This window comes from Oncorhynchus gorbuscha, linkage group LG11 (assembly GCF_021184085.1).
Source record: "Oncorhynchus gorbuscha isolate QuinsamMale2020 ecotype Even-year linkage group LG11, OgorEven_v1.0, whole genome shotgun sequence".
NCBI lineage: Eukaryota > Metazoa > Chordata > Actinopteri > Salmoniformes > Salmonidae > Oncorhynchus > Oncorhynchus gorbuscha.
In genome coordinates, this window is record NC_060183.1 from 9,065,636 (window position 1) to 9,078,233 (window position 12,598).

The 12,598-nt window shown below is 47.8% G+C and overlaps 1 protein-coding gene across 1 annotated transcript in view; it reads right to left on the reverse strand.

The window, feature by feature from the left end:
- LOC124048086 (ATP-binding cassette sub-family C member 3-like) overlaps window positions 1-12,598 on the reverse strand; it is an 86,275-nt gene that overhangs the window by 62,570 nt on the left and 11,107 nt on the right. Inside the window, exon 2 of the mRNA XM_046368505.1 lies at window positions 2,264-2,440. Coding sequence (XP_046224461.1) covers window positions 2,264-2,440 — 177 coding nt within the window. The remainder of the gene's footprint in view (window positions 1-2,263; window positions 2,441-12,598) is intronic.

A 12,598-nucleotide genomic window follows, 5' to 3' on the forward strand; every position in this document is an offset into this window, starting at 1 on the left:
AGAGAGGAGACAGCAGCCCAGTGAGAGAGAGAGAGAGAGAGAGAGAGAGAGAGAGAGATGGAGACAGCAGCCCAGTGTGTGGAGAGAGAGAGAGAGAGAGAGATGGATGGAGACAGCAGCCCAGTGTGTGGTGGAGAGAGAGAGAGAGATGGGGACAGCAGCCCAGTGTGTGAGAGAGAGAGAGAGAGAGAGAGAGAGAGAGAGAGAGAGATGGAGACAGCAGCCCAGTGTGTGGAGAGAGAGAGAGAGAGAGAGAGATGGAGACAGCAGCCCAGTGTGTGGTGAGAGAGAGAGAGAGAGAGATGGAGACAGCAGCCCAGTGTGTGTGGAGAGAGAGAGAGAGAGAGAGATGGAGACAGCAGCCCAGTGTGTGGTGAGAGAGAGAGAGATGGAGACAGCAGCCCAGTGTGTGGTGAGAGAGAGAGAGAGAGAGAGAGAGAGAGAGAGAGAGAGAGAGAGAGAGAGAGAGAGAGAGAGAGATGGAGACAGCAGCCCAGTGTGTAGTGAGAGAGAGACAGCAGCCCAGTGTGTGGTGAGAGAGAGAGACAGACAGATGGAGACAGCAGCCCAGTGTGTGATGAGAGAGAGACAGAGAGAGAGACAGCAGCCCAGTGTGTGGTGAGAGAGAGAGACAGAGAGAGAGAGACAGAGAGAGAGAGACAGCAGCCCAGTGTGTGGTGAGAGAGAGATGGACAGCAGCCCAGTGTGTGGTGAGAGAGAGAGAGAGATGGAGACAGCAGCCCAGTGTGTGGTGAGAGAGAGAGAGAGATGGAGACAGCAGCCCAGTGTGTGGTGAGAGAGAGAGAGAGAGAGAGAGAGATGGAGACAGCAGCCCAGTGTGTGGTGAGAGAGAGAGAGAGAGAGAGATGGAGACAGCAGCCCAGTGTGTGGTGAGAGAGAGAGAGAGAGATGGAGACAGCAGCCCAGTGTGTGGTGAGAGAGAGAGAGAGAGAGAGAGAGATGGAGACAGCAGCCCAGTGTGTGGTGAGAGAGAGAGAGAGAGAGAGAGAGAGAGAGAGAGATGGAGACAGCAGCCCAGTGTGTGGTGAGAGAGAGAGAGAGAGAGAGATGGAGACAGCAGCCCAGTGTGTGGTGAGAGAGAGAGAGAGAGAGAGATGGAGACAGCAGCCCAGTGTGTGGTGAGAGAGAGAGAGAGAGAGATGGAGACAGCAGCCCAGTGTGTGGTGAGAGAGAGAGAGAGAGAGAGATGGAGACAGCAGCCCAGTGTGTGGTGAGAGAGAGAGAGAGATGGAGACAGCAGCCCAGTGTGTGGTGAGAGAGAGAGAGAGATGGAGACAGCAGCCCAGTGTGTGGTGAGAGAGAGAGAGAGATGGAGACAGCAGCCCAGTGTGTGGAGAGAGAGAGAGAGATGGAGACAGCAGCCCAGTGTGTGGTGAGAGAGAGAGAGAGGGAGAGATGGAGACAGCAGCCCAGTGTGTGGTGAGAGAGAGAGAGAGAGAGATGGAGACAGCAGCCCAGTGTGTGGTGAGAGAGAGAGAGAGATGGAGACAGCAGCCCAGTGTGTGGTGAGAGAGAGAGAGAGATGGAGACAGCAGCCCAGTGTGTGGTGAGAGAGAGAGAGAGAGAGAGATGGAGACAGCAGCCCAGTGTGTGGAGAGAGAGAGAGAGAGGAGAGAGATGGAGACAGCAGCCCAGTGTGTGGTGAGAGAGAGAGAGAGAGATGGAGACAGCAGCCCAGTGTGTGGAGAGAGAGAGAGAGAGAGAGATGGAGACAGCAGCCCAGTGTGTGGTGAGAGAGAGAGAGAGAGAGACAGAGAGATGGAGACAGCAGCCCAGTGTGTGGTGAGAGAGAGAGAGAGAGAGATGGAGACAGCAGCCCAGTGTGTGTGAGAGAGAGAGAGAGAGAGAGATGGAGACAGCAGCCCAGTGTGTGGTGAGAGAGAGAGAGAGATGGAGACAGCAGCCCAGTGCGAGGAGAGAGAGAGAGACAGAGAGATGGAGACAGCAGCCCAGTGTGTGGTGAGAGAGAGAGAGAGAGAGAGAGAGAGAGAGAGAGAGAGAGAGAGAGAGAGAGAGAGAGAGAGAGAGAGAGAGAGAGAGAGAGAGAGAGAGAGAGAGAGAGAGAGAGATGGAGACAGCAGCCCAGTGTGTGGTGAGAGAGAGAGAGAGAGAGAGAGAGAGAGAGAGAGAGAGAGCGAGAGAGAGAGAGAGAGAGAGAGATGGAGACAGCAGCCCAGTGCGTGGTGAGAGAGAGAGACAGAGAGATGGAGACAGCAGCCCAGTGTGTGGTGTGGTCCCTAACCGTTTTGACTCTGTTGAGGACGGACATCATGATGTAACCCATGTTGTTCCTCTGGACGTAGAAGATGTAGGGGGGGCAAGCCAGCCACAGGTACACACAAGGCAGCCATGACAGCACTGACAGCTGGAAACACTCCGGAAGGTCTGGGCTGTCTGTGTGGAGCGTCTGATTGGCTACCTGGAATCAAATAAGATGGCGACCAATGGGATGAGACCAATACCTTGTAAATGGCCTAATCATCAAACAAATATCCAGTGGGGCCAACCTGAATGTCCCTATAGTCAGAACCTATGGGGACAATATGGCCGGAAGTAGAGCACTGTACGAGCCTATGGAATAGGCTGTCATGAAGACCTTAACCAGGTCTTGTTTGACCTCCCAGATCACCATATTATCAGTAGTCAATCCACTTTTCTCCTGTCTTGACCCCTGACCCAAGGTCATGTTTAACCATGTGGAATGTTGCATGACATCAGCTGGCTCAAGAGCCGGGAGGAGGGACACATGCACGCAGACGTAAAAATCCTCTCTCTCTCATTACAACTTCCACAGTTGCTACTTTACTCATTACGTAGGTAGAGAGAGTCCTGTAGACTTCCACGGTTTCTACTTTACTCATTACGTAGATAGAGAGAGTCCTGTAGACTTCCACGGTTTCTACTTTACTCATTACGTAGGTAGAGAGAGTCCTGTAGACTTCCACGGTTTCTACTTTACTCATTACGTAGAGACTTCCACGGTTTCTACTTTACTCATTACGTAGATAGAGAGAGTCCTGTAGACTTCCACGGTTTGCTACTTTACTCATTACGTAGATAGAGAGAGTCCTGTAGACTTCCACGGTTGCTACTTTACTCATTACGTAGATAGAGAGAGTCCTGTAGACTTCCACGGTTGCTACTTTACTCATTACGTAGATAGAGAGAGTCCTGTAGACTTCCACGGTTGCTACTTTACTCATTACGTAGATAGACAGAGTCCTGTAGACTTCCACGTAGGGGGAAAGCACAGCTTTGGGTGTTGGGTTGCATCATGGACACTAAGAACCAAGTAGAGCAACTCAAGGAGACATTGGGAAGCTTCTGAGATACTTAAAACAGCATTACTCTCAAACTCAGCATATTTAATCCCATACTGCTTAAATAATATGCTCAAATCATTCTTGAAATGGATCCAAGCTGAAATTAAAATACAGAAAGCTGTGTTTTTCATACAGTTTCCTGTGTTTATCAAGAACGGTCAACCATCCAAAGGACATCCAGCCAACTTGACACAAAATGTGGGAAGCATCGGGAGTCAACATGGGCCAGCATCCCTGTGGAACGCTTTCAACACCTTGTAGAGCCAACATGGACCAGCATCCCTGTGGAACGCTTTCAACACCTTGTAGAGCCAACATGGACCAGCATCCCTGTGGAACGCTTTCAACACCTTGTAGAGCCAACATGGGCCAGCATCCCTGTGGAACGCTTTCAACACCTTGTAGAGTCAACATGGGCCAGCATCCCTGTGGAACGCTTTCGACACCTTGTAGAGCCAACATGGGCCAGCATCCCTGTGGAACGCTTTCAACACCTTGTAGAGTCAACATGGGCCAGCATCCCTGTGGAACGCTTTCAACACCTTGTAGAGCCAACATGGGCCAGCATCCCTGTGGAACGCTTTCAACACCTTGTAGAGCCAACATGGGCCAGCATCACTGTGGAACGCTTTCAACACCTTGTAGAGCCAACATGGGCCAGCATCCCTGTGGAACGCTTTCAACACCTTGTAGAGCCAACATGGGCCAGCATCCCTGTGGAACGCTTTCAACACCTTGTAGAGCCAACATGGGCCAGCATCCCTGTGGAACGCTTTCAACACCTTGTAGAGCCAACATGGGCCAGCATCCTGTGGAACGCTTTCAACACCTTGTAGAGCCAACATGGGCCAGCATCCCTGTGGAACGCTTTCAACACCTTGTAGAGCCAACATGGGCCAGCATCCCTGTGGAACGCTTTCAACACCTTGTAGAGCCAACATGGGCCAGCATCCCTGTGGAACGCTTTCAACACCTTGTAGAGCCAACATGGGCCAGCATCCCTGTGGAACGCTTTTGACACCTTGTAGAGTCCATGCCCTGACAAATTGAGGCTGTTCTGAATTTGGGGATATATTTTCCCACAACTGTCCCAGAGTCTATTTGGAATAGGCTATTTATTTCTCTACAAGCTGACCAATAGGTAAACTTTTTCTTCTATGGGGGGACAGTAGATTGACAGGCTAGTGATTTTGATGTTCGTTACTTGTCTTGTTATCTGAGGAAAAGTTCATGTGGACAGTCCTTCAAACATCTTCAAAAGTGCTCATCAGAATTAGGTGAAGAATTAGCGCACATCGTTGCATCCTAGACTTGCACGTTCTGTTATTATGAATTACCATCATCTAAAAGAGGATTTCTGTCATTCTGAGCACCGTGGGTGGACGCCCTAATCAGGTCTGGTAAATTTAAAAATGTTGCTGGTAAAATGTCTGGCGCCACAACAGAAAGCATGATCCACCATCACGTCATCATCTACTCATCTTGTGGTTTGTAGTATCAGACAGTGCTAACAAATGCAGCTTTTAAAACGAAAACATAAGCAAAAGAGTGAAGCGTATACAAATCACTATTTCACAGTCCACTCAAAAGACCTCTATGAAAAAGTCAGGATCTCTGCACTTCAAGCCATGTGACAAATGTGAATGTGGAACTTGAACATTTCTTCATTCATAAGCTATGGTCATAGTTAACTCCATTCTATATTAAGATAGCTAAATTAATTAAAACAGAGTCAGTGAGACTGGACAACAAGGCTGGGATTCATAACGAACACAAATAACATCTAATTATATTTCTGTCAGGGTTTATGTCCTTTTAATCAAATTTGGGCAAAATAAATTAAATATATTGTAGGTTGGTGTACTTACAGTATGCAAATAAGGTTACTAGTCGGTCAAAGTCAAACTGACATTAGCAGTTATAACTCCTAATGAGGACTGCAATGTCAAGGATATGAAGTGACGGCCTACCGGGGAACAGTGGGTAAACTGCCTTGTTAAGGGGGCAGAACGACAGATTTTTACCTTGTCAACTCAGGGATTCGATCCAGCAACATTTCGGGTTACTAGTCCAACGCTCTAACCACTAGGCTACCTGCCACATTATAGCACACCTAAACAGAACTAAAGTGCTTGCGGTTTAGTGAGGCCTGAAAAACAGTCCCAAAAACCTGTGTGAGTATGGAAGCTTTTTGTTACCATCAAAAGATAAAAGGAAGCAGCTATAGACAGGAGAGTAAAGCATATTGTATCAAACTCCACATCTGCATTGTTTCAGGACCAGCCAGTGGTGAATGTGTTTGAGTGAAACAGAGCAGAAGAGACCAACCCCCAGATTTTACCTGAACTACACAAGGTCCTCTACTCCGACAATTAATCCACACATAAAACGGTCGACCGAATAGTTTCTAGTCAACTCTCCTCCTTCCGGGCTTTTTCATCTTTGAACTTATATGGCGATTGGCATCTACACTCCATAGTATTAACAGGACAACCGGCAAAACATTTTGTCTTCCAATCACCCACGTGGGTATAACCAATGAGGAGATGGCACGTGGGCACCTGCTTCTATAAACCAATGAGGAGATGGCACGTGGGCACCTGCTTCTATAAACCAATGAGGAGATGGTACGTGGGCACCTGCTTCTATAAACCAATGAGGAGATGGTACGTGGGCACCTGCTTCTATAAACCAATGAGGAGATGGCACGTGGGCACCTGCTTCTATAAACCAATGAGGAGATGGTACGTGGGCACCTGCTTCTATAAACCAATGAGGAGATGGCACGTGGGCACCTGCTTCTATAAACCAATGAGGAGATGGGAGAGGCAGGACATGCAGCGCGATCTGCGTCAGAAATAGGAATGACTTCTATTGTAGCCCTTGGCAACGCAATAATTGGTGCAATAATTGAATAAGCACGTGACCGGTCTGGTCAGCATGTTACTGAACATGTGACTTAGTGGGAACCAAGTGGCGCTGTAATTGACAGAGCAGTTCAGGGATAATCCTGCCCTCTTCCTCCTCAGTACAGTGAGAAATATTAGTACTACGGTTGGGGATGATATTCCTTTCCTGTTTCTATCAGACTCAGAGGCAGGTCATCACCCCGAACCGCCTGTGGGAAAAGGTGCACAAATTACGCAAAAAAAAAGAAGTTAGCATGGATGGAAACCTAAAAACACAGATTTTCAACGTCCAAGTCAATTCAGATATCCTACTGTTTTGTTATTGTTCACAGTAAATGTATGCTCCGGTTTAGTGCATGTTGTCACAACCAATCATTCATTCACTCAATTTACCCAAGTGTGGTCTTATTGAATAGTTCAATGGAGGTGTTATAGCACAGGTAGGGATGACAATGTTCACTGTCTCCCATTTGGCAAGACAGAGGAACACTGATCTAGACTAACCAATTCTACAAATCCATTGCTCTTTAGTCCATGAAAGGAAGGTGCCAAGTGTAGACCATTGGAAGAATGGTCTGCAGACTAGATCATCTTGTCCCTTACAATCTTTGGTACTGTCCCCTGTGAGATTCAATACTGTAACATTTACAGGAACATTTACAGTATTTACTGGCATGCAAACAAAAGCTGGACAAGCAACGAACAAGAGAATAGAATTAGATTTCATTTTACTGTGGACAATACCATGCTGTAGAGTAGCCCTTATATGGAGGGCATTTAATTAAGCTGGACCAGGGTGCACCGGGCTGTGGCCCGTCACGTGAACAGGCAAAAGCGGTGAGGGAGGAGAGCCCTGCTGAAATCAAACCGAAACCTGCGTCGCCAGGTCGTATTGTCAACAAGACAGCATGGTTCATCGTTCAGAAACACACATGTATTGGACTTGTAGTTACTGACTCTGAAAAACACCAAAAGAAAGATGCCCAGGGTCCCTGGTCATCTGCGTGAACATGCCTGAGGCATGCTGCAAGGAGGCATGAGGACTGCAGATGTGGCCAGGGCAATAAATTGCAATGTCCGTACTGTGAGACGCCCAAGACAACACAACAGGGAAACAGGATGGACAGCTGATCATCCTCGCAGTGCCAGACCACGTGTAACAACACCTGCACAGGATCGGTACATCCGAACAGCACACCTGCGTAACAGGTACAGGATGGCAACAACAACTGCCCGAGTTACACCAGGAACGCACAATCCCTCCATCAGTGCTCAGACTGTCCGCAATAGGCTGAGAGAGGCTGGACTGAGAGGTTGTAGGCCATGTTGTAAGGCAGGTCCTCACCAGACATCACCGGCAACAAATGTCGCCTATGGGCACAAACCCACCGTCGCTGGACCAGACAGGACTGGCAAAAAGTGCTCTTCACTGACGAGTCGCGGTTGTGTCTCACCAGGGATTCGCATTTATCGTCGAAGGAATGAGCATTACACCGAGGCCTGTACTCTGGAGCGGGATCGATTTGGAGGTGGAGGGTGCCACCAGCCATACTGCTCGTTCTGTACGGGACTTCCTGCAAGACAGGAATGTCAGTGTTCTGCCATGGCCAGCGAAGAGCCTGGATCTCAAGCCCACTGAGCTGGGACCTGTTGGATCGGAGGTCGAGGCCTAGGGCCATTACCCCCCAGAAATGTCCGGGAACTTGCAGGTGCCTTGGTGGAAGAGTAGGGTAACATCTCACAGCAAGAACTGGCAAATCTGGTGCAGTCCATGAGGAGGAGATGCATTGCAGTACTTATGCAGCTGGTGGCCACCAGATAGTGACTGTTACTTTTGATTTTGACCCACCCTTTGTTCAGGGACACATTATTCCATTTCTGTTAGTCACATGTTTGTGGAACTTGTTCAGTTTATGTCTCAGTTGTTAAATCTTGTTATGTTCATACAAATATTTACACATGTTAAGTTTGCTGAAAATAAACGCAGTTGACAGTGAGAGGACGTTTCTTTTTTTGCTAAGTTTATAATAGTCAATTAGCCATATTAGCTAACTAGTAGTAGTCCCCTCCGCTGAGCTTTATAGTCCTCTCCTGCGAACTCCTCGTGCACACTGGCTGTTCTTCATCTTCCTGTGGAGTTTCATACTGGTTGTTGTTGCCAGGACAGCCCCAAAACACACCACATCGATACCGTATGCCTCGTTGAGCGATACAGCTACGACCCCGAAGGGGACTGTTGCCAGCAAGCACAGCCAACCTCTTCTGCCTTACGTTACCAATTGATAATGAATTTAGTTTTTGTCATAACTCAGGCTAATCACAACAAGGAAATGAAATGGCAAACATGAGAAATGTCATTTAAGTTAAATGTGTCATTATTATACTGGTTAATATCATGGAGATTAAATATTAAACCCACTTTTCTATTTATTTTTCAAAATGGGCAGACATTATCCATATTCAATCATGAAAATGATAATGCAATATATATTTTTTTGCATTTCAATTTGAATTTTGTCACAAAAAAACATATGCATATCTAATTTCAAACATTATATTGATTTGTCATTTGACCATTTGCATTTCCATAACTTACAGTAGGAAGTGAAAAACCAAAAGGCAAGGCACACCCCATCCATGTACCATGCATTGCATCTCACAGACTAATCCACCACTTCTAGTCATATAGACAGACAGTGGAGTCTATTTGGCCATTTCTGTCATGCTTGAGTATACACATGCCAGGTGTTCTTGTAGTGGTCTTCAGTATAGCGTGGAAAATATGCAAGACCACAGCTGGACAGTAAAATGTATAAATATTTGGAAATACTCTAAGCAAGTCATCATTTATTTGTAGATATTCAAGGTCCCTTTGTTAATATGCCATTTTAAATCCAAATAAATAAAATCACAGGCACCATACCATTCCTTCCTTATTAAACCAGTTGACATCAATGGATGTGGCACTATAGCCATCCTCTATAGTTGCACATAGAATTAATGACATTTATCTTCGGCCCATCTGCTTAATAGCCAGGGCTTAGGAGCAGGCCAGGTAAGGGTCTAGGAACAGGCCAGGCCAGGGTTTAGGAGCAGGCCAGGCCAGGGTTTAAGAGCAGGCCAGGCCAGGCCAGGCCAGGCCAGGCCAGGCCAGGCCAGGCCAGGCCAGGCCAGGCCAGGCCAGGCCAGGCTTTAAGAGCAGGCCAGGCCAGGCAAGTGTTTAAGAGTAGGCCAGGCCAGGCCAGGCCAGGCCAGGGTTTAAGAGCAGGCCAGGCCAGGTTTTAAGAGCAGGCCAGGCCAGGTTTTAAGAGCAGGCCAGGCCAGGTTTTAAGAGCAGGCCAGGTCAGGCCAGGGTTTAAGAGCAGGCCAGGCCAGGCCAGGGTTTAAGAGCAGGCCAGGCCAGGGTTTAAGAGCAGGCCAGGCCAGGGTTTAAGAGCAGGCCAGGCCAGGGTTTAAGAGCAGGCCAGGCCAGGGTTTAAGAGCAGGCCAGGGTTTAAGAGCAGGCCAGGGTTTAAGAGCAGGCCAGGGTTTAAGAGCAGGCCAGGGCTGAATCATATTAGTATGACAGGACAAAAGCAATATACACAGCATGGTTGTGTAAATCGAAGGGACTGGACTGAATAAGCCCATTTCTGTATAACCAAGTTGCTAGCTTGCCATTGCACAGTGGTCTGTTGCGCCAGAACAGGTACCTCCCCAGTGTGGTAATTATTTAGCTGTATCAACAGTTCAAATAACCATCACACTAGTGAACAGCCACACAGTGAGAGGTAGGTTGGATGGTAGGTTGCGGTGTGTGAGTGGTAGGTTGCGGTGTGTGAGTGGTAGGTTGCGGTGTGTGAGTGATAGGTTGCGGTGTGTGAGTGGTAGGTTGCGGTGTGTGAGTGGTAGGTTGCGGTGTGTGAGTGGTAGGTTGCGGTGTGTGAGTGGTAGGTTGCGGTGTGTGAGTGGTAGGTTGGATGGTAGGTTGCGGTGTGTGAGTGGTAGGTTGCGGTGTGTGAGTGGTAGGTTGCTGTGTGTGAGTGGTAGGTTGCTGTGTGTGAGTGGTAGGTTGCTGTGTGTGAGTGGTAGGTTGCGGTGTGTGAGTGGTAGGTTGCGGTGTGTGAGTGGTAGGTTGCTGTGTGTGAGTGGTAGGTTGGATGGTAGGTTGCGGTGTGTGAGTGGTAGGTTGCGGTGTGTGAGTGGTAGGTTGCGGTGTGTGAGTGATAGGTTGCGGTGTGTGAGTGGTAGGTTGCGGTGTGTGAGTGGTAGGTTGCGGTGTGTGAGTGGTAGGTTGCGGTGTGTGAGTGGTAGGTTGCGGTGTGTGAGTGGTAGGTTGGATGGTAGGTTGCGGTGTGTGAGTGGTAGGTTGGATGGTAGGTTGCGGTGTGTGAGTGGTAGGTTGCTGTGTGTGAGTGGTAGGTTGCTGTGTGTGAGTGGTAGGTTGCGGTGTGTGAGTGGTAGGTTGCGGTGTGTGAGTGGTAGGTTGCTGTGTGTGAGTGGTAGGTTGGATGGTAGGTTGCGGTGTGTGAGTGGTAGGTTGCGGTGTGTGAGTGGTAGGTTGGATGGTAGGTTGCGGTGTGTGAGTGGTAGGTTGCTGTGTGTGAGTGGTAGGTTGGATGGTAGGTTGTGGTGTGTGAGTGGTAGGTTGCGGTGTGTGAGTGGTAGGTTGGATGGTAGGTTGCGGTGTGTGAGTGGTAGGTTGGGTGGTAGGTTGCGGTGTGTGAGTGGTAGGTTGCTGTGTGTGAGTGGTAGGTTGCTGTTTGTGAGTGGTAGGTTGGATGGTAGGTTGCGGTGTGTGAGTGGTAGGTTGCGGTGTGTGAGTGGTAGGTTGGATGGTAGGTTGCAGTGTGTGAGTGGTAGGTTGGATGGTAGGTTGCGGTGTGCGAGTGGTAGGTTGCTGACGTTCTGCCCCTGAGAAAGGTAGTTAACCCACTGTACCCCGGGCGGTGATGACGTGGATGTCGATTCAGGCAGTCCCCCGAACCTCTCTGATTCAGAGGGGTTAAATGCGGAAGACACATTTCAGTTTACTGCATTCAGTTGTACAACTGACTAGGTATCCACCTCCCCCTTCTCTTTGTGCGAGGTATTGATGGGTTAGAAGGTACCGAACACTTATGGGCACAAAACAGTCCCCAGGTGCAGAACAGAGGCTGGGAAACACACAGTATTAAATAGAGCCATGACTACATGGAACTCTCTGGTAACATGACTACATGGAACTCTCTGGTAACATGACTACATGGAACTCTCTGGTAACATGACTACATGGAACTCTCTGGTAACATAACTACATGGAACTCTCTGGTAACATGACTACATGGAACTCTCTGGTAACATGACTACATGGAACTCTCTGGTAACCCAGGTAACATGACTACATGGAACTCTCTGGTAACATGACTACATGGAACTCTCTGGTAACCCAGGTAACATGACTACATGGAACTCTGGTAACCCAGGTAACTCAAGCTAGCAAAAACACAGATAAAAGAACACCTTACGACACAGCGTGGACTGTGAAGAGACAGGCATGTTTATACATTAGGTATTGTAATTTTGTATTGTATTATTTAGTGTTATGTATATTATTTTATTTGTAGTGTTCTGCCAAGGCAGTCGCTAATTGGGATCCTAATAAAATACTAAATACTTTGCTGATATCTAAGGTGTACTTCACTATGATTGTGATAAGAGCGTCTGCTAAATATAAGTTAGCATCTACCATATATCTTTTCATCTTAAAAATGGGCCTTCTACTTCAAACAGCCTGTTGTGCTGTGTTAACCTGGTGCTAGCAGCCATCTCTCTGGTAACGTCTTCAGTCTTCCCTGTAATATCCAGAAGAACAAATATCATGTCACTAGTGGTGTTAGTAGCTCTGTTGGTCCAAAGGGGATACCGAGTCAGTTGTACAACTGAATGCCTTCAACCAACATTTTTTTATTTTACCTTTATTTATCCAGGTAGGCTAGTTGAGAACAAGTTCTCATTTACAACTGCAACCTGGCCAAGATAAAGCATAGCAGTGTGAACAGACAACACAGAGTTACACATGGAGTAAACAATTAACAAGTCAATAACACAGTAGAAATGTTTTTTTTTTTAAAGAGAGTCTATATACATTGTGTGCAAAAGGCACGAGGAGGTAGGCGAATAATTACATCATCGGCACCCGGGTAACAGTGGGTTAACTGCCTTTCTTATGGGCAGAACAGATTTTTTTTTACCTTGTCAGCTCTGGGATTCGATCCAGCAACCTGGCCCAACGCTCTAACCACTAGGCTACCCTTCATTTGATGCCAGTGAAAAGACTGATTAGAGAATGAATGTAATTGTTTCGCCGGTCGTTATTGCTCACTT